Source organism: Lagopus leucura, unplaced genomic scaffold, assembly GCF_019238085.1.
Source record: "Lagopus leucura isolate 7727_CA_CO unplaced genomic scaffold, USGS_WTPT01 35097-1_obj-0_obj, whole genome shotgun sequence".
Classification (NCBI taxonomy): domain Eukaryota; kingdom Metazoa; phylum Chordata; class Aves; order Galliformes; family Phasianidae; genus Lagopus; species Lagopus leucura.
Genome location: NW_024967812.1, coordinates 24,631 through 48,941, shown reverse-complemented (window position 1 = coordinate 48,941; position 24,311 = coordinate 24,631). Strand labels below are relative to the sequence as shown.

At 49.1% G+C, this 24,311-nt stretch overlaps 2 protein-coding genes across 2 annotated transcripts in view; both read right to left on the bottom strand.

Annotated features, from left to right (window-relative positions):
* Positions 1-243: 243 nt before the first annotated feature.
* Positions 244-5,929, bottom strand: DDOST (dolichyl-diphosphooligosaccharide--protein glycosyltransferase non-catalytic subunit). The gene is made up of 11 exons (XM_042894101.1): positions 5,761-5,929; positions 5,149-5,259; positions 4,941-5,027; positions 4,347-4,450; positions 3,370-3,464; positions 2,936-3,029; positions 2,323-2,471; positions 1,895-2,042; positions 1,452-1,572; positions 1,200-1,306; positions 244-732 (listed from the first exon to the last, which is right to left on the bottom strand). Exons 1-11 carry the CDS (start codon positions 5,927-5,929, stop codon positions 583-585), a joined length of 1,335 nt encoding a protein of 444 aa, XP_042750035.1. The 3' UTR covers positions 244-582.
* Positions 5,930-20,995: 15,066 nt separating this feature from the next.
* Positions 20,996-24,311, bottom strand: part of SH2D5 (SH2 domain containing 5) — a 5,685-nt gene continuing 2,369 nt past the window's right edge. Inside the window, exons 6-10 of the mRNA XM_042894100.1 lie at positions 24,003-24,189; positions 23,418-23,420; positions 22,082-22,184; positions 21,856-22,015; positions 20,996-21,272 (exon numbers count right to left, since the gene is read on the bottom strand). Of these exons, the coding sequence (XP_042750034.1) occupies positions 21,114-21,272; positions 21,856-22,015; positions 22,082-22,184; positions 23,418-23,420; positions 24,003-24,189 (612 nt within the window). The 3' untranslated portion in view covers positions 20,996-21,113. The remainder of the gene's footprint in view (positions 21,273-21,855; positions 22,016-22,081; positions 22,185-23,417; positions 23,421-24,002; positions 24,190-24,311) is intronic.

The following is a 24,311-nucleotide window of genomic DNA, read 5'->3' as shown; positions in this document are numbered from 1 at the left end:
GGGGTGGTGGTGAAATCCTCACCTGCCCTGCACATGCACCACTCCAGGAGCGGAGTTGAGTCATGGAAAAACACCAGCCCCAAAAGCAAAGCAGTGGATGGAGTGATGGGCTCTGTGTGGTACGCCTCTCCCCACGGCACTCATTTTCCATACAGAAAGCATTCCCTTCTGATCCCCCTATTGCTCCTCACCACACAGAGGGGCCTCCAGCCAGAGCACCACAATAATCAGCTTGCTTCAATGCACAGTGAGAGGACTAAGACTTTATTTCAACAATGGAATTAATCTCAAACCAAAATAATTCCAACCAAGGGGCCAGGTAAACAAAACAGCAGCACTGAGCTAATCCAGGAATGACACATTTCCACATTTGCAAACATTCTGACTACGGATTCCCCGCAAATATCTGGTTCATTTTCTCTATTATTAGTCAACCCATGTGATTAAAAAAAAAAAAAAAAAGAAAGAAAAAAAAAGATCAAACCAGGGCTGCACCTACCAGTCCTCAGTTACAGTAAGGCCCCTGAGAGCTGCCCATCTGTGCATGGCAACAGGGAAAAGGCTCTTCCTCCCATAGGGAGCTCAGTCGGATTTCTCCTTCTCTTTCATGTGCAGGAAGACAATGCTGAACATGAAGAGGCCCACCATCATGGAAAAGGCCCCGGCGTAGTACGGGTACGCCGAGGGGATGAAACGTTCATACTGCGTGTGCTGGAGGGGACGCACAGACACCTAAGGAAGAAGCAGGCATTCTTTCTGAGTTTGGTGGTACACAAGGACAGATACAGTGTCCTGCATCCAGCTGACTCCCTCCAATCCCCAGAACCTGTTACATTATTGAAAAGGCAAGCGAACGATTCATTTCCAGGATGAAACCACATCCTCAGCCAAAACAGAAAACAATTCTCAGTGTCCCATGTACTTCCACAGCTCCAACCACATGCACAGATCAAGCCACTGTAACAGTAAGATTATTTCTATGTGGGCATTCACTGTAAATGTGTAACACCAGCTCAAGGAAGAAGAAACCACTACCAGTTTTTTGTGGAGCTCATTTCCAAATCTCAAAAAGCAAATCAAAAGATAAGAAAAAAAATCAGAAGTATTGAAATTCATTGTATGTTCAGATAAAACACAACTTAGCAGTAATATAAAAAAAACATTCTTTTCTTACGTAATTAATTCCCGCCATTCCTTACCTGAGTAGAGGAGTACAGGTGAGTGTAACCCAGGCGATTATAGTCCACTTTAAACTGGAACACTCCATAGACATCTGGGAGCTTGAACTGCACGCTGTACTTGCCACCTATGGAAAAGATTGTGACAAAGCTGAGCTGACAGAAGCAATGGGAGAAGCTGCGAAAGCTTTCACAGGTCTTCCTGCTACAACGCCACCACACCAAGAGAGAAAGCATCCCACCACAAGGCATAAGAGGTGAGGGGGAGCCTACCATTTCTCTTCAAGAAAGTTCTCACAAATGGATCAATGCGGACAAACTCCAGCTGGATATCATCTCCATCAAAGGGGATCCACTTTCCGTTGGAAAGCTTCTCGATGACAATGCTGTATTCCTGGAACAAACCCACAACACATCAACAGGGTGCAGCAGGGATGGCTAAAAACAAAGCTCAAGCCCAGCATATGACTACAGCAGCTCAAAGAGACTAAGGAATTCTCCCAGTAAGTTAAGTTCCCTCTCTGGTAAACACATTCTGGTATCAGTAATCAAAGCAGCTTTCAGAAGTCAAAGAATAAGCATGTATGAATACTTATGTATGAAAAGTATGTATGAGTATGAAAATGGATCCAGCTGTACTTTTCAGCTCCATGTCGCCTCCTGCCCACACAACAGAAGAGCACATTCCAAGCAAGCCCCCCCAAGTGGAGCCTCACCACCAGATCGGTGACGGTGTAAGCATTAGGAGGTGCCAGCTCCCCCACACGGTGGTGAGACACGGCCCCAACACGCAGCACGCCTTCTTCCTTGAACACCCAACGAGACAAGGCAACAGCCAGCTCGTAATTACCGGTCTGTGAATACCTGGAGACGAGGGAAGACAAAGAAAACATGAAAATCACTCTGAAAAAAAAAAAAAAAATAAAAAATCTACATGCCAAAAGCAAAACTAGGACAAGAAAAAGCTATCCTGAGTTTAAGAGAATTTCTTTCCAAAGCACTTCAAGGCCAAAGGAACCCATCACACACTATTTGCATTCAAGCTTCTTGCTGTTTCAAATAGCATGAACATTTGTGGCCTATTTCCTTGATCACACAGCCCCCCAGGTACGCCTCAAGAAGGGATGCCAGGAGGCTGGTGTACCGTTTGGAGCCAGGAGTAGCTTTCTGCACAGCAGAATTAAAGAAAGCATCGCTGAAGAAATCCAGAGAGCCACTGAAAACAACGCGAGCGTTGTTCCTTGCTTGGAGCCCTGCGATCAGAAGGGTGTTCTTCCCAACTGCATGTGGATACTGAAAAGAAGCACATTTGAAAGAGCATTTAGTCAACTTAAAGGTAATTAAAGAAGAGTTCAGTCTCCAAGTTATTTGATTTCATTACTGCCACAAGTTTGCTTTAAGATGGAGAAGTCTGACCACATATAGCACACTTAGCAGTTCAACAGAAGCCAAGCACCTCAGCTAACTACTCAGAACAACCAGGAATGGAATTTACAATGTTTTGCATCTACACTCTCCTTGGGATGAAGTCGCTTAAAGGCAGTTTACTTTGGAAAAAGTATCAGCCTATATCAAAGTATCACTCACACTGGACATTTTCCCACCAACAAAAAGCAAGGAGGAAGATTCTCAAGGAGACATCCGGAAGCCTGACTTTCAAAATCAAACAAGAGTTTAACCATGTAAATATCCATTTCTCAAAGTTGCTGGAATCTAAGGGACTTGACTAAGGAAGAGAAAAAGTAAAAGGAATGTACCTGAGTTATGGGTTTATCTGGGAAGAAGGAGTATGAGGTAGAAGAGCCAGTCAGGATATCCAGCACCAGCGGGTTGTCAGGATCAGCCACCATCCTTGTGGGGAGAGGCACAAAGAGTGGCATCAATAACCAGAGGGAGCTGCAGGCACTGACTGAGCTGCACAAACCTCCTTATCCTTGCAAGTACTTATAAAGCTGCAGAATTTGCACACTTACAGAAATGAACTACTTTCTTGAGATACGCTGTCAAACTTCATTAATTTATATGAAGAAACATCACTGAGGCAAAACCTAAGTTGTTTTGGAAATTTTCTTTTGGTTCTATCCGAAATGAAGGCAGGTTGCTCACACTAGGCTAACCCAGCCCCTAGCTCACATCAGCATCAAGGTTTTTGCTTCCCCAAAAGCAGCCACCTGGCTGTGGCAGGTCTTACCCAACTCCTCGGAAGAGAATGGGGTTCAGTGCCTTTTTCCCCACGATGGTGGGGGCCTTCAGGAGATTTTCAGCATCTGCTACTATGAGTGTGTGCTTGGAGGAAACAAGAGAGATCTGTGTAAATGCACTGCACAGGCAAACGTATTTACATATACTTCCAGTAATTGTCAGGTTTTAGAACAGCAAGCTTAGAACAGCTTCTCTTTCTATCTGAAAGTCAACTTTGTTTTTACAGGCCATCAAAACTGAACAGCCATTGTATAAATGTTACAACTTCATTAAAAAGAAAATCAGAAAAGCAGCTCTTTTGTTTAACTACAGTAAATCAAATATGAAGATACATCAGGAAATATAAAACTCCCTTTTGATAAAAACAGTAACACTACAGTAGTTGACTTATCTGAGTAGCTTTCACCTTTAAGATAGGACAGCATCCACATACAACTTAAACAGTTTCTTTTAAATAAGAACTATCAGAGTAAGTTCAGACCTAACAGAGGGTTTTCATGTTTAAGCACTGACTAACAAAAGGAAAGAAAACATGGAAACATATGCAATTCCACAAAGATCTCTCAATAGCACCCGGCACTAAAAGTTACCCTTCCTGCATCTCAAAGTGTCACCTGTAAAGTTCTTCTTCTTCAACCTACCACAAACTAACCAGACACACACTTCAGAGGATGAAACAGACGCAGTGACACTGACACTCCCCAGGGTAGCAGTAAGATCAAATCCAGCAAATTCAGAAAGATGGACTCAGGGCAGAGACTCCCCACACAGAGCTGCAGTGCTGTGCCAGCACTCTGCCTGCTGCAACACTGAATGCTGTTGAACAGCAGTATTTACAACTTTATTGTGAACAGCAGAGAAGGGATGGAAGTAAGGAAGGAAAATAAGGACAGAAGATTCTTCTCTCAACCTTTACACACATGTTCTCATTAACAAAACCCCAAACCTGCAGATAAAGATGCTCACCTGGCCCGGGTCTGATATATCATAGCTGTGATGGTCAATGACAGCTGTCCTTTCTTCATCAAACTCTATCCCACACTCACTTCCCAACTCCCGCAGTGGGTCACCTGAAAGGAGAACAAGATTCCAGAATGCAGAGGGCTCAGAAGAATGCAACCCAGTCTCAACACTCAAAATGTGTTTAGCTGAGAGTGACACATTCAGCACTCTACCAGCCAAACTCTGAGCACTGCAACTTCCCTCTGCTAAATTCCCATTCAAAAATGGAAATAAAGGCTGGTTTCATTTCTCACCCCAGGCCAAGCATTCATCTTCTCAAAGCACAAATCTTGAGGTTCAGAACTGCACATAAAGTGCATCTACTTAAGGCTCTCATCCACAAATAACCAGAAAAGACCTCTTCTCAAGCATTTCTCCAGCACATCTAGGAAGTGCAAAGCTGAAGGACACTGACCTACGAGCTAATTAGGCATTATGTTTTTCCCACTGCATTCATTTTTCAGGAGCTCCAAGGAAGAGGATCTGTTTGCTGCAAGTATGTGTGACAGGGTTGACATGTAGCGATGTTCTCCACAGCCCAACAGGCACCACACTCACCAATGTCTGAGCTGGCAGCCACCAGGACACTGCCACCACCGTCAATGAAAGCAGTAATGGTCTCCACATTGATGTTTCCTCCAAAATCTGCAAGTGCACACCAACAGCTCATGACTGTCCCATACCAGAGCCTTGTCTTTCACAACCACCCCCAAACGGCCCCAAGCTCCTCCCTGAATCACTGCTGAAGCACTTCCCCAGCTCATACCCTCAATGGATGGTGAGAAGATGACCAGGTTGTCATACAGGAACTCCCCATACTTGATCAAGGAGAGGCCAGCATCATCTGCGGTCCGGAAGGTGAGCTCAAAGCCCCTATCTGCAGCCATGAGATACAGAATCATAAGTTTGGAAAACACTACCGAGATCATCCAGTCCTACAGCCAACCCACCCCCCACAACACCCACTATGTCCCCCAGTGCCACATCTTCACAGCTCCTGAACAGCTTCAAGGACTCCACCACTTCCCTGGGCAGCCTGTACCAAAGCATCACCACTCTTTCTAAAAAAAAAAAGTTTTCTTTTATCAAACCAGAACCTCCCTGGAACAACCTGAGGCCATCACCTCCAGACCTATTCCTGTTAGTGGGCATAGAGGCCATCCCCACCTCACACCCCTTTCTGGGGTTACAGAAAGCAATGCGATCTCCCCTGAGCCTCCTCTTATCCAGAGTGACCCATCCCAAATCCCTCAGCCGCTCCCCACAGCGCTGCGCTCCAGAGCCCTCACAGCTCCGTTCCCCTCTCCAGACCCGCTCCCGTGCCTCTCGCAGCAAAGGCCCCAACCCCGCACACAGCATTCGGGACACCCCACCCTACCCGCCAGGCTACGGAAAAAGAGCGAGTGCGTGTCCCGCAGGTTGCCGTTCTCCAGCAGCACCAGGGTGCGCGGCCCAGCCCCGGCCGCGGCGGCCGCCGCCGCCGCCGCCGCCAGCAGCCACCACAGCCGCACCGCGGCCGCCGCCATTTTCTCGCCGGCGTGGGGCATCCTGGGAAACAGGCGGGGGCAAGGAATCAGCCAATGGGCTCCAAGCGCAGCGCCCCGGCCATCCAATCAGCGACGGCCAGCTCCCCGCTGGAAACGGGAAGGAACAAAGTTGTCACGTGACGCCGCCCGCACAGGGTTGGGGTGCTGCGGGAAATGGAGGCGGGCGCCCAGCAGCCCGCAGGCCCCCAAGCGTGCGATGAAAAGTACCGTGTCCTGGGCACAGCGCGATAGCAGCGTCCGCGTGGCAGGGATGTAGCTCAGCCCCGCTCGGGTAAAGCCCTCCTCAGCATCTGGGAATAATGTAAACTTACAGCAATAAAAGTCATTCTGCTACCTGGAAGGAACCGAATAGCCTAAAATGAGCGATTTTAGGAAGTCTAAAAGGCGGCAGCTCCTGCTCGACGTAGGTCTTCGGGGCTCCTCTGCTAAAGCTGCCGGCTGGCACCAGCGGAGCACACACCCGAGCAGCCTGCACACAGCGCCCAGCCCTGACCCTGCCGCGTCCCAGCACTCAGAGCCCTGGCAGGATGGGCACAGCTCAGGGCTGCTTCTTCGCACTCAGCCAAAAGAGCTTTCTGGCAGGGTTGCGCTGTGGCAGGGCTGGAACTGCCAAGAGAAGAAACAGCATTAAAGGGTTGTCCTCTTTGCAGTAGTAACGTGTTCCCCAATCCCAACAAGTCGCTAATGATTGGGCTGACAGGAGCCTTGGGGAGCCGTGCAGTGATTTGCATCCAGCAGCTGAGGATGTGGATCAGACAGCGGTCACAAGAGCCCTTGAGAGTCTTGTCTTACAGGAGGGCAATGTGTCTCTCGGGCAGAGGCAGCTCCAGATGATGAGAATCACACAGGGACCCAAAATCCAATCAAAGCTTGGTGTGAGGCCTCAGGAAAGCCCACCCAAGTCTAGATGCTGCCTTGCCTTAATTTCTCAAGCTTTTAAACAAGCCCTGTAATATCTCCTTTGTAGGGCTTTTTCATTAACATCAAAGTGATCTGAGATCCTAGGAGAAACAGCTTTAGAAAGGGCATCTGATTTATTTAAACACTAACGGCAAATTCACTCTCTAGTGAAGGCACACAGAAAACTGACAGCTTAGCAGGGAATCCTGTGCCAGCTCTCCAGTTTGTATCACCTAATCGCCCAAATTTTTGTGTAGATCCAGCGAGTTTTGTCCTCATTAAGTTGTTATTTAGACTTGGTGGAAGGGCAGAAGCCTCCACTGTACACAGATGACACAAGTGAGTGCAGTCCAATTGCCATTTATTGACCTGCTGATGAGCCCAGGAGAAGCCATGGGATGGCACTGTGGCTCCGACACTCCTCTTACCTGCAGGCAGGCGTTTTTTTTGCAATGTCCGGCTCTGACAGAATTTTCCAGCAGTCAGACTCCTCATCCCAGACAGACTTGCACTTGATCTTCCCCCTCATTGCTGCAGTTGCAGTCTCGCTGGATGAGGGACTGCACCTGATCCAGCAGCTGCTGGGAGAGCCTCATGTCTTGCTCCAGACTGTGGTTGCTGCTGAGATAACTGATCTTCTCCAGCTCAAACTGACTGCAGATCTTTGATTTCTGTCCCAGCAGCTCGCAGCTGCGTCATAAAAACAACAAAATGACTAGCTGGGATTATGGCAGAGAGAGAAGTGGGGGTTACTACAAGCACAGACATTGGTTAGACGCAGAAACAGGAATTAGTCAGAGGGTTTATTCAGAGGTATGTGATAAAACCAAAGCTTGGCCAAAGTAGATCAGCAGCTTACACTTTCACTGTCCGCTGCGCGAGAGTGAGAAGGTGCTTATAGAAGAGCAATGGTGGCAAACCAAGAACACCAAAGGAGTTCCGTGATCTGGATTTACACTCAACTGAAGCCAACAATTTAGCAAAATTCAAACATAAAGAAGTTAATAAGCACTTACTGTTAGCGCCCACTCTTAAAAACAAAAGCTTCAGTGCTTTCTAACTTATAATTAATAATTGGGATGAGATTTTATCTGGAAAGAGAATTCCACATTTGTTTAAATGGAAGACTTGACACATCATCCCATAAATTACTGAGGCTTCAAATGGGCTTAAATTTTCACCATGTGTTCCCTGTCCCGAGCTAACAAAGTCACGGGATTCCTATTTTAGATGAAAAAGGTGCCATACTTCTTTGGTAACCTAAATTAAGCAAGTTCTTAACGTGCAGATTTCTGAGGCATAGGCGCATGTTTTCAAAACTCCTCTGATTCTGCCTCATGTAATCAGAGCAAAACTGATTGTCAAGCATGCCTAAGATGTAAGGGTGCTGTTTATGTATATAAAAACAATATGCGTTTATATATAGATTTTATATTTTTTAATATATTTGCACAGCTCATTTTCTTGGGTGATCAGAACGGGTGCTGCCGAGGATGCAGTGAGCAGTGTCAGTCAGTGGAGGGAGTCGCATCCTCTCCCATAACAGACGAGCTCCTCTCGGTGTCCTGCTGCACATCAAGGCGGCCAGCTTTTAAAACCCTTGGGGAAGGGGGGGAGTTTGAGAACGCCGGAGTCGTGGAGCAAGTTTGTTCCAGCAGTTCCTAAAAATGCGTGCAGTGGAGCTGGACTCGGTGATCCATGTGGGTCCCTTCCCACTCCAGAAATTCTCTGGGTCTAATCAACATCGTAGGTACTAACGCATGCACACATGGCATGTTAGACACAGGTGCCATCATTCTGTAAATATACCACCCTAAGGTATCTCATTAACATTAAAAAACGGATAAGCAGAGAAGGGAAAATGGTTGAGGAAGTGTGGAACTAAGGAGTGAAAAAGCCATCCTGAGAATAATCCCAGTGAATGCTCCCCGAATTGGAAACAGGGAACTGTTTTTGCAGGCTCACCTTCTTCTGCATCTTCTGCAGAAGTTTGCTCTTGGCTCAAACCTCCTCCTGGACGTTAAGAAGAACCAAATCACTGCTGTCATCATCAAATTTCTGCAGCATAGCTGCATCCTCTGCTCATCTGCAAACTTTTTCCAATGTTACGCTTCTCCTTGAGGTCCTCGTTTTCAGCCTCTTCCCCCCTTACCACTTGTTCTGGTGCTTCTGTTTGCTGAGCATTACAAGGAAGCATTTGTGTAGCTGTGAAGGATGAACTTCTGTACCTGAACGATGCTTGAGACAACACCATACAGAAATAGCGACTCCTTGGGAGATTTGCTGTCCCGAGTAATCCTGGCAAATTCCACGTGTCATAACAGTTTGCTATATATGAACTCCATGTGAGTATACATGTCAGAAACATGACGACAAAGGTGATCAGAATAACAAGTGCAACTGAGTGTGTCTACATGCACAGAATTGCTTTTTTTTATTAAAAAAAAAAAAAACCCAATGTTTTTAATAAACTCCAATATATAAATTCCAATGTGGAATTTATATTTCAATTATTATTTCTCGTTTGGAAAGGCTCTCAGAGCAAGCACAGGAGGTGCTGAAATGATGCAAATATATTTCAAATGGCTGTAAGCCATAATACAAAAGGCTGTAAGCGATAATACAGTTTCTTCTTTGGAGCAGTACTATCAGATGGATTAAATGATGTGGGCTACCTCAGCATAGCCACCTGTGTGCAGGCACAGGCCCATGTTTTAAACCAAGCTTATCTCACACTCACACTGCACAGCCCCACACACTGACATGGGTGTGAAGCAAGCCCTGCAGGAGCCAGGATGGCTGTTCTCACAGCACTGTGACTATCCAAGCAGGCAAGGCGTTTGTAGGTAGCCTGAGGCACAATGGAACACTGCAAACTCTTCGACAAAGGTAGCAGTGTTCCCTTTATGCCAGTCTGGGTGTGCACCAGCCTGACTTCTTAAGGGCAAAAGTGATTTAGTCCTGGCAATCTTACACCAGCAGTAAAACTCCTGGAAGGGAGATAAATATTCAACAGAGTGCTGAGTGCAGGCATTCTGCTAATCTCTGGTGTGAATTCAGATCCCAGGCTGCTCGCCCCTTGTGCCACTGCACTGGTGTGGCAAACAACTCCAGGCACCCCTTCCTGGTGCAGCTGGTGCCTCTTCAGACAAGGCACACTGAACTCCTGAGCTGCTAGCTGCTCTCTTTGTCTGCACTGACATCTGTATCAAGGCAAACAGCTCAGGCTCACCAGCACCGACTCAGATTGGAGAAAATCCTACTGCTGATAAAGCCTCTACTGATAATAGCCTCTTAATGATCTTCAAACCCATCAGAAAGAGCTCATTCTCCACCAGAGATGACCTGCTATTCTACTTCCCTGCAGTTGCCAAAGCTTTCAGTTTTGTTTGCTTAATGCAGGACTGAATCCTGCTCTGCTGACTGTCAGCCACCCTGTGGTATAAAGCATTTAAAAGGTGACTTTGAAAATTCCACACCTGTGGAATCAAACCCTCCTGCCTAATCTGCAGCCAACTCTGATTTTAACAATGCAGTTAGCATTTTTCCTCCCTTATCACAGGAAGAAAAACTTCAGGCACTAAGACTATTAAAATTTGATATACCGTCAAAACAAATGGTTTCTTTGGAGCCATCTCCATCAACAGACACAACTCCTCACAAATTACAGACAGTACTATCCTAGATTTGTTAATAGCTCCTTTTGCAGTGGGAGAGGCCCATCACAGTGAGCATGTGTCATGGGAGCTGACAGAGATCAGCGACGTGGAGATGTGACCCTGCACCCCTCACACCCCAGCCATGAGATTCAGGCCCCGGGTCTAATGCTGCCAATAACATTTTGTTCCCAGGCAATTTTAATGCCAGCTCTGGCTGAAGTCTTGCAGGTACTCTCAGATGCATGCGTTCAAGGCAGAAGTGATAGTGATCTCAGTGACAATGGAGAGTCTCTCAGGAGAACTCTCAATGAGAGTTCATCATTATGGCATTAGGCATCAGAGTACTGCACCTAGCAGCTATTTGTCTGCTCCAAATGGACACAGTTAATTTGGGGATAAAGAATGTGCATCTGCTTGATTTTGCACTGCACAGAACACATAGCTGAAGTTGAGCAGTCATGCTGCTGTGCAAGCAGGATTCAGGGCAGCCAGCAGTGACTGCTGGCAGGGTCCAGCAGGATGGAAAGACAAAAGTAGGGAACCTGCTTTGGCAGGGGGGTTGGACTCGATGATCTCTGGAGGACCCTTCCAACCCCTACAATTCTGTGATTCTGTGATTGCTTGTTGCCTGTGTGCAACAGGAGGCAGTTATCAGAAGCAGCCACTGAGCTGGCAAGCACCTGCTGCTGCTCCACAGGGGCTGAAGTCCCTTCTGGTATGACAGCTCCTCCACTCCGGCGTTCCCATCGCCAGCGCCTCGCACAGCTTGAGGCACTGCTGAGTCCTGAGGACAAGAAGAAACAAAAGGCTGCATCTCTGAAAAGATGCAGGGTGAATCCTGGAAGAGTCGAAGAGTGACACTGTCCACCTGGGTTTCTTCAGCCTGGGAGGGAGAAGTGGACTGCAGGGAACCTTGACTGATGTCAGTTCTTCATCTGCTGCAGCAGGAGTCTTCAGGCAAAGGTGTCTCAGTAGGATTAGTCTCAGAATTCACAGCAGCTGAAGAATAAAAGAGCAAATACCTGCAATGTAAATAGTGAGCTCTGCATAGAATATAAATCTGTGAAAACATCACCAAACCTTCCGCAAAAGCTGAAAGCTGTTTGTTTGGCTGGGAGAAGTCTGTTTGTTATTTACCTTCTTAGGTTGGTAAGTAAAAACCATCAGAGACCTAGAGGGCAAGTCAGGCAAGGAATACAGATCTTACAGGGCTGGGAAAACCCTGAACCTCACATTCACATAGAAACCTATTTCAGAAGTGCAGGGGGTACACGCTTGTAGTCAGAGGGGAAACAATAAACCTTGCACCTTAGAAAGTGGTAGCATCAAGAATTTAGAATATGGTTGCAAGGATTAATATTGGACAAAACGTGCTGTGTAAGCACATTACAAAACACGCTCTGAGGCACCGCAGGAGTATAAATGAAAAATGATAATGAATTGGATAGCTGGCAACTCTTTATAGGCGCGTGACAGGAATACCTGCCCTGCAGCAAAGCAATGGTGTTGATAATCCACCAGGAAACCAAGAGCTGCATCAGATTTGTATGCGACGGAAGATACTGCTGCAGCCTGCTTGTCTGGGGCATGTGGGTTGTGGGAAGCCAATCAGATCAAGGCTGCTGCCTGCTGAGACAGCTCTGCAGCATAAACCTCTGTTCAAGAGGAATGCTGATCTAAGGCAGAGAGAACTCACAGCTGCATGGGCAAAATTCCATTTTGTTGCCTTAGGGCTTGCAGGGCAGGGCCAGGCTGGTCTTGACATGGAAAAGAGCTCAGGGAAATAGGGAAGCTGGGACAGAGTCTCGTAAATGGCTCAGAAGGCAGTCACACTCCTGCTGTCAATACGGGAGAGGTAGAGCAGGGGCTGCGACGCTTGCTGCAGCAGTTGTCAGTGCCTCTTCAGAGGCTGCAGTGGCTGCCACAAATCAGTTTGCAAGAAACCTTCTGTTTCAGCTCATTCCCAAAGGCAACCCCGCAGTGTCTGAACAGCACCAGGGCACCATGGCTCTGTGCTGTGCACCCTGTGTGTCTGAACAGCACCATCACTCTGCGCTCTGCACCCTGCCTAATCCACACCTGCTTCCTTCCTGAGGTTCTCCTCGAGGGCAGACAGCTTGAGACCACAGCAGATCCTTAGGTTATGATGCCTTATTCAAGGCAGGCACGGGACTTCTGCTTCACTTCATGCTGGCCTTTAGCTGGGCCAGCATCTCTTCCTTCTCCTGGGCACAGCAGAGCCTGGTGCAGCAGCACTGCTCCTGCCTGTACACAAGGTCACAGCTTACATCCACCCCAGTAAAACTGTACTCATTGACATTTTCCTGTGGCTGAAATGGATGCAGCATTGATGAAAGGTGACAGGCTAGCCCTACAAACTGCTTTTTGGGCAGATGTGGTGCCCTGGAAAGGGCTTTGTAACAAGTGAGGACAAAGTTCACTTCCTTCTGGTCCCTCTACTTCTATCTTCTCTACCAACTCCTCATTCTTCCACTTGGCTCCATCTCTCCTCCTCATCCTTCTGTTCCTAATGTCTTTCCCCCCTCCATTGATGGAACAAATTTAAACATCACATGTAATTCACTCTTGTTATATGTGCTTCAAGGAAATCCTGGAAAGCCCCACTTGTCTGGAGATGAAGTGGAGTGAACAATAATGAGAGGAAATGATATTGTAAATAAGGCCATAAGAAACAAGCCAAGGACAAAAAAAAAAATGTGATGACAAATATACTGGAAAAGCTGAACCACACACCTCTATGTCCTATTTGCAGTATGTACTATAAAAATCCACAAACTTCAGTCAAAGACAGTAGGACATATCATACGATTGAATCCCTGCTGCCTTACTTCTCTGATCAGCTTCTTCTCTGCTTCAACATCAGGAGGAGAGCTGGCTTCCCTTCCAAGTGAGCAGCCTTGGCAGGTGGAAGCCCTGCAAAGCAAAGCAGCAATAAAATCATGCACAGTTACTGGGTGGGACTGCCTGTGGAGTGCCTGGAAACAGAACAAAGGAGCTCACTGCCAGCAAAGAATCCATGTGCTCCTTTGCACTGCACTCATGTGCCAGAATCTGTGCTGCTAAAATGCCCACTGGCTGCCAGCTCCAGAGGTGTGGGGAGAGGAATCAGCGCCGAGCAGAGCAGGAGCTTCAGGTATATGAAAGCAAATATGTCTGATCTCTGTCAGAATAACAGGAGATCTGTTTCCCAAACCATGTTAACAGATTTGGAAGATAAAATATACTGGGAAGGAGATTAAAAAGTGCAGGGAAATTCCTCCTGTCTTCTCAGCTGTTTTTGAAAGGCAGCAGAAAGGGGAAAAGAGAAAAATCCTTCAGCCTCTCATAACAGTTGACCTTTGTCACAACTCTCAAGAGATGATCAGGTCCCTAAAGATTGCTCCCAGGTTTCCTATTCCTGCTGCCCAGCACAGTGGGTCTGCTGAGGGTGAATCCTTGACGACAGGACAGAGCATTCTGTAAGGAATGCTGTTAGCGAGGCAAAAACTTCCTGTAGTGCCAAAAGTTCACAGTTCAGGATAACAGGAGCTGAATGCTAATTAAAAAAAAAAAAAAAAAAAAGTATAATTGTATTTAATTTTACATTGTTATTTCTCCACCATCTTTGCTCTGCCAGCTGAAATCCCTTTTCTGTTGACCAAATTCTACCCACACTAGCCAATAAGAATCAAGGATTTGAATCCTATTAGCATTTTCTAACAAAATTAGTCATTATTGAAAACTAGAGAAACTATTAGAGAATTAAGATGTTCTTTACTGCTGGAATAAGGTCATTTTGACAATACTAAAAGAAGAGCACATTACCAGAATGGACACCTCTTCCTGCAATGGATGAGGTGAGATCTGGTGAGCATTTTACTTGCAAAACCACTTTTTTTGGTCAAAGATAAAACAGCTCTAAGGCTGAGATTTTCTTACCTGACAAATTATTCGCATTCATTTCTTCAGCTAGAATGGCCTTCAGCTTCTTAATCTCCTCCTGATATCCCTCAGCAGAGCATCCCTGATACAGGACTTGTTCTTGATGTTTTTCACTCGATTTGCATAGCACAGGACTGAGGCGTTCATCATAGCTGTTGTCAGCTGGAGATAAGCATGCTACCATCAGGGCCTCATATTCCCTCCCAGGGAGCCTTGCAGCAGCCTGGTCAGCTTTGAGTTGTGGTGGGGATGTGTCTGCACCTGCCATCAACGAGGACTGAGAGCACAGAGGGAAGGAAGGGCTGATTTTAGTGGCCTCTTTGCTCTGCTCTCCTGTAGTTCCAGTTTCTGACTGTCTCCTGCTTCCTGCCTGGTTCACTACATTAAGTTTTGCGGCCCTAAGATGGTCCTGCCCTCTCTCATCTGCAAGAAAATCATTCCAAGTTAGGCGCTACTCAGGAAGCAGCATCTCAATGGTCAGGAACCAGAACATGCACTTAATCACAGAATCACAGAAACACCAAGGTTGGAAAAGACCTACAGGATCATCCAGTCCAACCATCCACCCATCACCAATAGTTCTCACTAAACCTCTACACAAAATCCAAATTAGTTCCTTGAACTAACGTGATGCCACAAGTCTCCTGTTAGTAAGGCAGACACTTTAGGAACCCTGCAATTTCACCAGCTCCTTACCACACTCAGCTTCATACCCATCTTTCATCAAATCAGGCATATTGTCCACAGCACTCAGATCCCTGTGCCCCAATCATTCCTCATGATTGCATCCCGAGTTCAAGGGAATTGCTCCTTCGGTGCGCCGAGCTCCAATTTGCACCAGGGAACTGTTTGAACCATGTCTGCTCACTTCTAGGCAAACTTCTACAAAACCTCACCTTGAATTTAATCAGGAATTAAACCTTATGGATGTGGATGTGGAGGATACCTAAACAATGAATAATCTGATGCACGGGGGAAAGGTTTGTAATGAGAAATAAAGGCATGAGAAACAAAGGAAACCCACTGCCCTGGGGTATTTCACTTACAGTTACAGCAGTGGGTTATTAACTGCAGAGCTTACCATTTGCAGCAGAGCACTGCCTCACAGCACACACTCTGACATGTCTGGACATGGAAGAATAGGGGAAAAAAGAAAGAAGAAAAAACAAACAAACAACAATAGAGCTTAAACAGAGCACCCTCTCACCATTCTTTCTGATTGCTGGGGTGAAGGGACTGTTATAAAACATAGGTTTTCTAACTCTTTCCTTCCCTGTCCCAGCTTATGTAGACAACAAAGAAGTCACTTTGGTCGTTGTCAGTGTCCTTTTACCCAAGGAGGCTGTTTGCTTCCATTGCAGAGCTTTGTGGTTTGGTTTCCATCTTGTAACAAGGTCCCCAGACTCACTGAAATTCCTGCAGGTTGCCTGTCTCGTCCCCACGCAGCCCATCAGCTGCTCCTGGTGGCAGAAGCACCAGCTCGATCTAGAACATCTTCCTGCTGAGCAAATCAATCCCTAAACACAACATAAAGGGATAAAATAGCTGCTACTCTAAACACCCTAAACATCAGATGGTGCCTTGCGTGTTTTGCACATCTGCAGTCAGAGCCCCGTGCTCACCATCATCCTGTTTCTGAACTTCTGTTTGGAAATAAAGCTCACGTAGTTGTGAGGAGCTTCTTTAAAACATTAAGCACCTGCAAATTATAACATCCTACATGTGCAACTGGAAAATAAGTTGCAACTTACACACTTCTTTGAGAAGCCTAGAGATGGTAACATAAATACCTGTTCATTTAGGAGCCCTGCACCCAACACAAAACAGGAGTGTAAACGCTTCATTTTCCTTGTTAGGCTTAAAGTTGGGGCTTGACATAACCACATAATGCAGGGATCAGCATCCACCAGCTGTGCTAATTGAGCCATTCCATGAACCCAAGACACATCACTTTGGGCAGATGTAAATGAGATACTCTCATTAACAGCTGAAACTACCATTTAGAAAGACATTATGCAACTTTCCTGATGGCTGAAACACCTGTGGAAGAGAACACAACCAAGCTGTTCAGGGCCCAGCTGGGGTCAAGGATGAGACAGAATACAGGAGATTAATTTCTTTCTTAGTCCCTGAGGAAACCTTTCAAGGTCCTTGTCCAGATGCAGTAGGCAGCTTTGTCAGCTAAAGAAATGACAGCTGAAATGAGATACTTGGGAAAGGAAAATTAGTCACTAAAACATCATTAAGGGACTCTTTTATTCTATCTTTAAACCCAGATTAGTTGTTTGCTTAAAAGACGTGCCCCATAATTCAGCTAAATGAAGGAATCCTTGTAAGAGAGGTCAGACGAGGGAGAGAAGGATACAAGTTTCTCAAGGCTTTGCAATGTCTGAGCTCCAAGGCAGTGTATGGGCTGTGAGTCCTAGCGGCCTTTGCTAGAAATAAAGGCTTTAGAAGATAAAAGGAGAACAAAACATGTTTCCAGATTGAGTGCAAGACATTTCAGCCCGAAGGGGAACTGAGGAGGAAAGATTTTGAATATTCAGCCATCTCACTCTACAAAGCATCCCAGTGTCAGGGCACCATGCTGATTTCTATGGACCAAAGTCACGTACGCTCCAACTTCTGCCTGGGGGCTGAATGGTTGGATCCCTCTGGTTGCGTGGATGCAGCACATCCAGCTCCTACCTATGGTGCAGAATTCTATATGGATGGTAAAGATGGAGCAGGAAGAGCCCTTGTTCATCACAGCGTTCCTCCGGTCTGCCTCCACAATCTGCTCACTCTGCACCACGCTGTGCGCAGGCTGCAGGGAAAGCCCCTCCACGCACAGCACCTTTCCAGGTGTGCCTTCAGCTGCAAGCAGGGACAGCACAACACAGGACAGGAGGGGGAGCAAGGCTGCAGAAGGGTGTGCAGAGGGCTGCCCACCAGCTTTCAGACCACACAAAAAGAGGGAACCACCTTTACAGCCAAAAAGAGTGAAGGTTATGAATTTGCTGATGGATTCAGCCATCTCCCAGGACACAAGCAACCCAACTTCTCTGCACTGAGCTGCCTTCTACCTCCTCTATTATTAAGCAGCATATTTTAAGATGAACAGAAATGTTTTTCACCTATTATGGCAAAGTCTCTAATATATATCATCAGTCATAGGGAGCTTTTTAAAACCAAAGCACCGATTCAGTAATCAGATATTGTTACTGATGCTGTACTGAACCCCTCTGTTCTGAGAGGGCGCCTGATTCGCACCAACGCAGTTCCCCAAATCACACCATCGCACACAGGCAGACTACATATTTTTTTTCCTCCAGATGAGTTCATTTATCCGATGCTCTAAAATCACATCCAGGCACCTGGGCAGTGTTAAATGACTAATGGCATCTTTTCAAAACCATCAAAGGAATCACTAAATCGTGCAGAAGAAAACACGCAGCACACTGAGAAATGATTGAGGTGTTCAAAGTATCGAACAGTCCATCAAACCCACATTTAAAAAAAACCAAAAACACAAAATAACTGAGAACAGTGCACTCCCACATGAGCTCCTTCTGAAAATCCATCCACGCTGGGAATTTTAAATGAGAGGAATTCATTTGCACCAGCTGTGTTACACCCCACATCCGCTGAGCTCCTAACCAAAACCTGATGGTGCCAGCAGGGATCATCAGGGATGCGATAGATCATAGCATGGTTTGAGTTGGAAGGGACCTGTAAAGGCCACCTGGCCCAACTCCCCAGCAGCAATCAGGGACACCCACAGCTCCTTTGGGTGCTCAGAGCACAGATACTGCCTTTGGGGGTGTGAGCTCTGAACACCTCGAGATGTTTTGGTGACGCTACAGGAAGGGATGTAAAAAAAAAATCGAGGCAAAATGGAGCAAATCCTTCTGAAAACTGAACTCAGCAGGATGTTATCCTTGTTTATGTCACTGCAAAGCCGTGCCTGCCCTGAATTAACCCAGTTCAGAACCACAGCCAGGTTGGTTGCACACCATGACTTCTGACTGCACTACAGGAGAACTGGCACAGCTGCACTCCAGGGTGCCACAGAGGCCTTTCCAGGGCTGTCTACAGCCTGGCCACGCCGTGCTCCTACCAGAGCTCCTACTACCTGCTCTTCTGTCAAAGGACTTCGTTCCACAGCTGGCAGCTGAGTCTCGGGGCTTCAGACTGTACAAAATCACTGATGTTAAAAGGCAAGGAAACAAAGACACGGGATTTCAGAGGAGATTAGCAGGCTCTGGGACTCAGAAGAAAGCTGTGGGTCAGCCAAGGCCTTCTGCCTCCACAGGACACGGCTGGACTCCTTGCTAGAGGAAGCAGTGAGGCTGGTGGCTGTCCCCACAGCGCTGGTGTTTCCCTGGAAACCGCTGTGCCCAAGTCCTGCCCTCCTGGTGCCAACTGCAGTCGTCATGGAAACCTGTGTCACTGCTGATGGGGAACAAAGAATGGGGATTTGCAGCAAGCGTGGTCTAAATCAGCACCGAGCCCCTTTTCTGCCTTCTCTCTCCCAATGTAAGCATGCTTGGAAAGCAAAGCAGGGCGCTGCTTGCAAGAGGATTTGGCTTCATGAAGGCAGGAGCCCATGTAGCACCGCCTCCAGGCTGCAGGCACTGCAGGTCCCTTCCAGTGCAGCGCTTCCATGCCCCACATGTGCTGCCGCTGCGGCTTTCCCTCGCAGGTGGGCCTGCAGGGGAGCAAACTGGGGCAGAAGATTTGCAGGTGCCCCTAGGAATACATGCAAAAAGATCTGCGAAGACTCTAAGAGGGGCCTTTTGTAGAGGTCTGCCACTTGGTTGGGATTTCAGTGCATTTTTTCCTCCGGCCTTCCTGGCTTCAGCTCCAACATGTGCTTGATATCGGCTCCTAGAAGGTCTCATATGTCCTCACTGTAAATCTCCAGGCAGGAAGCTCTCACCAAGAATCTGATGGTTTCAGCACGCTGTACAAAACAGGAATGAATTCAGGAGGAGGTTCACAGCATGAAGGCAAGCAGGCAGCCCGCAGAGTGCCAGCTGGGCACCCACCTCCCTGCTGCACCTCCTCACACCTCCCATTGCATTTCATGCTCGGGTATGACTACCGAACACATTTGCTTCCAGGCCTTAAATATCTCAGGCATGCAGGACTGTATTTCTGTAGGGTTCTATGACAGAGCCAGTACTGAGGTGACTGAAATGCTGCGCTCAGTTAAATCGGCACCCTGCTCCGAGTACAGACATCATGGTACTTTGCAACACCTGACACTGCAGCTCTGCTGGAACGAAATCTACCCTGATGGTCACACAGCACAGTTTTACCAGCAGTGCAGCTGAGATGGGAGAAGTTACTTCTAGAAGTGAAAAACAGACAAATGGCAGCAATTCACTGAGAATCCAAAGTCTGTCCCCATCCTCTCTCCCAAGTGCACTCCTTCTTTGGGGCGTGCCGTCTGCCTGCTGCTCCCCTGATGTGTTTAGGGTTAAAAACAGTGCTTTGGTTAAAGCACTGAACTGAAATGATAATACCATCACAGCTCTCTGACAACTGCAATTTTGGGAGAAAAGAACAGAACAGTGTGGATATTACTCCTTCATTTCCCAGAAGGGCTGCCAGCATAAATGCTTCAATTCCTACAGATCAGGGAGCATTATGCTGTAGAAGGTGCAGAAATTGTCTTTGTAGGTACCGCACGACGTTACAACAGGATCTCTTCCACATTATCACACACCTGTGTGCTCTCAAAAACGCGTTCCAGTGAGAAAAATAAAATAAACCAACTACAGAACGGCCTGCAGGTGGGTGGTGAAAACTGCAGGTGCAGCTGACAGTGCTGAAGGCCGGGACGGTTTTGCCATAGGGCAGGAAATCTTCAGGAATATGGATTCAAGCAGGATGCCAGCTGAGTGCAGAGCCAGCAGCAAGCAGGCATCATTGCCGTTCATTCCTGTTTTGGAGAGCCACGGCAGGAACAGAAGGCATCTGGGACTTCCATCTTACACCTATCACCGGCCATTCTGTCCTTGTAGCTTCTGCTAACAGCAGAAGTTGGGTTGACCTGTTGGTTTTCAGTGGTTGTGTTTGGTTGGGGTTTTCTGGGCTGCTTTTCCCCTCCCAGCCGCTCACCTGCTGACACACCAGCAGGCACCGCGCATCCCCTCGCAGCTTCTGCTTCGCTTCTCCAGCAGGAAGAGATTTCCCACCTCCTCCAAGGCGTCCCGCTGGGCCGCACGAACAGCCCGACGCCCTCAGCAGCGCTGCGGGTCACCCTTCTCCTCAACCTCGTTCCCGTGCCGGAAAAGCAGAGCCCTGCTAGCCCCATCTCTCGGCTCTCCGTCCCGGCTCAGCCCTGCACCGCTACAGCACACCCCCCTCTCTACTTAAACCCCCGTGGTTTCGGACGCCGCTACCCACGGCCCGCCGAGGCCCGGTCAGCAGGACCGCCGCTTGAGGCCCCGCCCCGCGGGTCACGTGCCGCAGAGGGCGCGCGCGGGAAGAAGGGAGAACGTGCGGCGTGGTGTGCGCGTGCGTGGAGCCGCGCGGAGGGGAAGAGGGGAAAGGAGCTGTGCGCGGTGCGGTCGCGTGAGCGCGGGGCTGCAGCTGGACGGATGCAAGGAGGAGTCCGGAGCAGCGCGGTTGCGCAAAGCTGTTTATTCGCGGGGTGGCCGTGGGGCTCCGTGCGGTCGGAGCTGCGGTCGGCTCTAACCGCGCTCGTGCTGCACCAGGGCCGGGCTGTCTTCGTCCCGCTGCTCGTAGCCGGGGTTGCGGCGCCCCACGCTCAGGCGGCAGAAGCAGCCCCCGGGTACTGCCGAGTAGTGCGCGAGCAGCGCCGGCATGGAGCAGAATTCGGCGTGGGAGTGCTGCAGGAGAGAGGCGCCGGTGTGCCGGTGCACCGATGCGTGCTTGCACTGTGCAACCAGGAAGGGAATCACCAGTGCTCCGTGCACTTGTGCTCTAAAGAAATGCGCTGAAGCACAGTGTGCCCCTGCGTTCACGCACCCCGATGCCCTGAAGGACCAGCGAACCACACACCCACCCATCTTGCACCAGTCCAGCTTGGAAACAAAAGCGCTCGTGCACCTACGTGTGAATTCCTCATGCATGCGCACCCTCGTGCACCCACACACCGGTGTGACGCAGCACACTGCATTGGTGCATCCATGCAGTTGGTGCACAGGTGGGTGCAGGTGCACAACAACGTGTTCACACCGGTGCATGTATGCGCGCAGGGAGCTGGTGGAGTCTCCTCTGGAGATGTTCCACACCCGCCCGGACGCCTGCTTGTGCGACCTGCTGTGGGGAACTGCTTTGGCAGGGAGCTGGACTCGACGATCTCTGGAGGCCCCTACGGTTCCGTGGTCCCTATGCACACACGCACCCGTCCACGAACGCATCCGTGCGTGCATCCCCGACCCGCACACCGACAGCACGCAGCACCCTCACCTCCACGCAGAAGCGGCCCTGCCGCGTCCGCAGCACGCAGTACGGCACGACTCCGCAGGGCGCGCGCACCCACAGGCACCAGCGCGGGGCGCCGCCGGGCTCGGCGCGCAGCAGGAAGGCTCCCGGCGCGTCTCCGCGCAGCAGCGCCACGCCGCCGGCCCTGCGGGGACGCGCGGATGGGTGCGGGGCCGGCCGGGGGCTGCGGGGCGGGGTGGCGAGCGCTCACCTGGCGATGCCGGCGAAGGCCCACACGCTCTCGGCGAGGGCGGCCTCGGTGTCAGGGAGCAGCGCCAGGCCTCGCGTGCTTCTGCTCTCCCATCCCGACGGGGCTGGGGGAGGTGGGGTGGGTGCCCGGCCCCAAACCCCCTCCTCACCCCCCAGGATTTCTCTTTGAGCCCAAATCCCATCCCTGGCCCCTCACCGACACCAAATGTGACCCCAGATCCCGTCCTCCCCACCGAAGCCTCTCCTGATCCCAAATATCCTCCTTGACCTCGAAACCTTCCTGTGACACCCAAATCCTCTCCTCGATCTCAAATCCCCTCCTTGACCCCAAATTCCCCTTGACGACCTCATATCCCTTCATCGATCCCCAAATCCTCTCTTTACTCCAAAATCCTATCCCCAAATCCTCACCCCAAATCCCCTTACCAGCCCCAAATCCCCTCCTTGGCCCCAAAATCCTCTCTTTGAGTCCCAAATCCCATTCCTACACCCCCAATCCCCTCATCCCCCCAAGTTTCTTCTTCAGCCCTAAATCCTCTCCCTCACCCCCAAAATACTCTCTTCAACCCCAGATCTCTTTGACCCCCAAATCGCATCCTTGACATCACATCCCCTCCTTGATCCCAGATCTCCTACGTGACATCAAAACCTTTCTCTGACCCCAAAATCATTTCCTCTTTGAACCCGAAATCCCCTCCTTGGCACCCAAATCCTCACAGTAATCCCTATTTCCTATCATTCACACCAAATCCCCTCCTTGTCTCCCTCTTTTTGACCTTAAATCCCCTGCTTGACCCCCAAATCCTCTCATTCAACCCCAAATCCTATCCTTCATGCCAAATCCTCGCATTGGCTCCAAAACCCTCTTTGACCCCAAATCCTTTCTGACTTCAAAATCCTATCCTCATCCCAAATCGCCTCTTCTTGATCCCAAATCTCATCTTTGACCCTGAATTCCCTCAACAACCCCAAATCCCCTTGTTGACACCCAAATCCTCTCAATGACCCCAAATCCCCTTGTTAGCCTCCAAATCCTCTATCTGATCCCCCAAATCCTCAACCTCTGACCCCTTCTGACCCCAGAATCCCCTCAAATGACTCCAGATCCTCAACCCGCAACCCCAAATCCCTTCTCTGACTCCAAAATCCCCTCCTTGATCCCAAATCCTCTCCTGAACCCCAAAATCCCCTTCCTGATCCGCCAGAATCCCACCTTGACCCCAAACCCCCTCAGTGGCCCCACAATACCCTCCTTGAGCCCCAAATCCCCATCTTGACTCCTAATGCCCTCAATGGCCCCACAATCCCCTCCTTAACCTCCAAATCCTCTCTTTGACCCCCTAAATCCTCTCCTCAATCTCAAGTCCCCTCTCTGACCCTGAAATCCCCATCTTGACCCCAAATTCCCTCAATGGCTCCGCAATCTCCTCCCTGACCCCCAAGTCCCCTCAAATGTCCCGAATCCCTCATTAGCCCCCCAATCCTCTCTTTGATCCCCCAAATCTTCAATTTCTAACCCCTCTCTGATGCTAGAATCCTCTCAAACATCCTCAAATCCTCTTCTCAAGCCACAGTTCCCTCTCTGACCCCAAATCCCTTCACTGACCCCAAGGTTTCCTCCTCGACCCCCAAATCATCCCTTTGACTCCCAAAGTCCTCTCCTCCACCCAAATTCCTTCTCTGACCCTAAATCCCCTCAATGGCCCCGCAATCCCCTCTTTGACCCCCAAATCCTCTCCTCGGTCCCAAATACCCCGTCTGTCCCCAAGATCCCTTCCTTGATGCCAAATCCCCTCTTTGACCCCAGATCATCTCTTTGACCCTTCCGAAGCCCTTGCCTCCACCCAAACCCCCCTCTGACCCTCAAACTGCCCTTTGACCCCAGCCCCCTCCCCCTCCCCCCCCCCCCCCCCCCCCCCCACCCTCTCTGTGCTGCAGTTGACTCTCAGCCCCGCAGTCTCGGTAGGCACCCGAGCGCAGCACTTTGCTGCGGATCGCCTTTTTGCGCACCAGCACTGGGGAGCAGTACGGGTTCCCTGGGTGCCAACCCGCAGCGCGGCCCTCGGCCTCCACCCGTCTCTCTTGGAGCAGATGCTGTGCAAAGACGTGCTGTGGAAATAGGCTGAGAGTTAAAGATGGAGCAAGGAAAGGCCGTGTGAGGTAGGGCCATGGAGTGTGCTGTGCAAAAGTGCTGTGCAAAAGTGCTGTGCAAAAAGTGCTGTGCAAGAAGT

Excerpts from the sequence above, each read along its gene's own strand:
- DDOST (XM_042894101.1), bottom strand. The coding sequence starts at position 5,929 with ATGCCCCACGCCGGCGAGAAAATGGCGGCGGCCGCGGTGCGGCTGTGG. Across the intron at positions 3,465-4,346 it reads ATATATCAGACCCGGGCCAG|CACACACTCATAGTAGCAGA; the intron begins GTGAGCATCTTT and ends GTTTCCTCCAAG. Across the intron at positions 1,573-1,894 it reads ACACCGTCACCGATCTGGTG|GAATACAGCATTGTCATCGA; the intron begins GTGAGGCTCCAC and ends GGTTTGTTCCAG.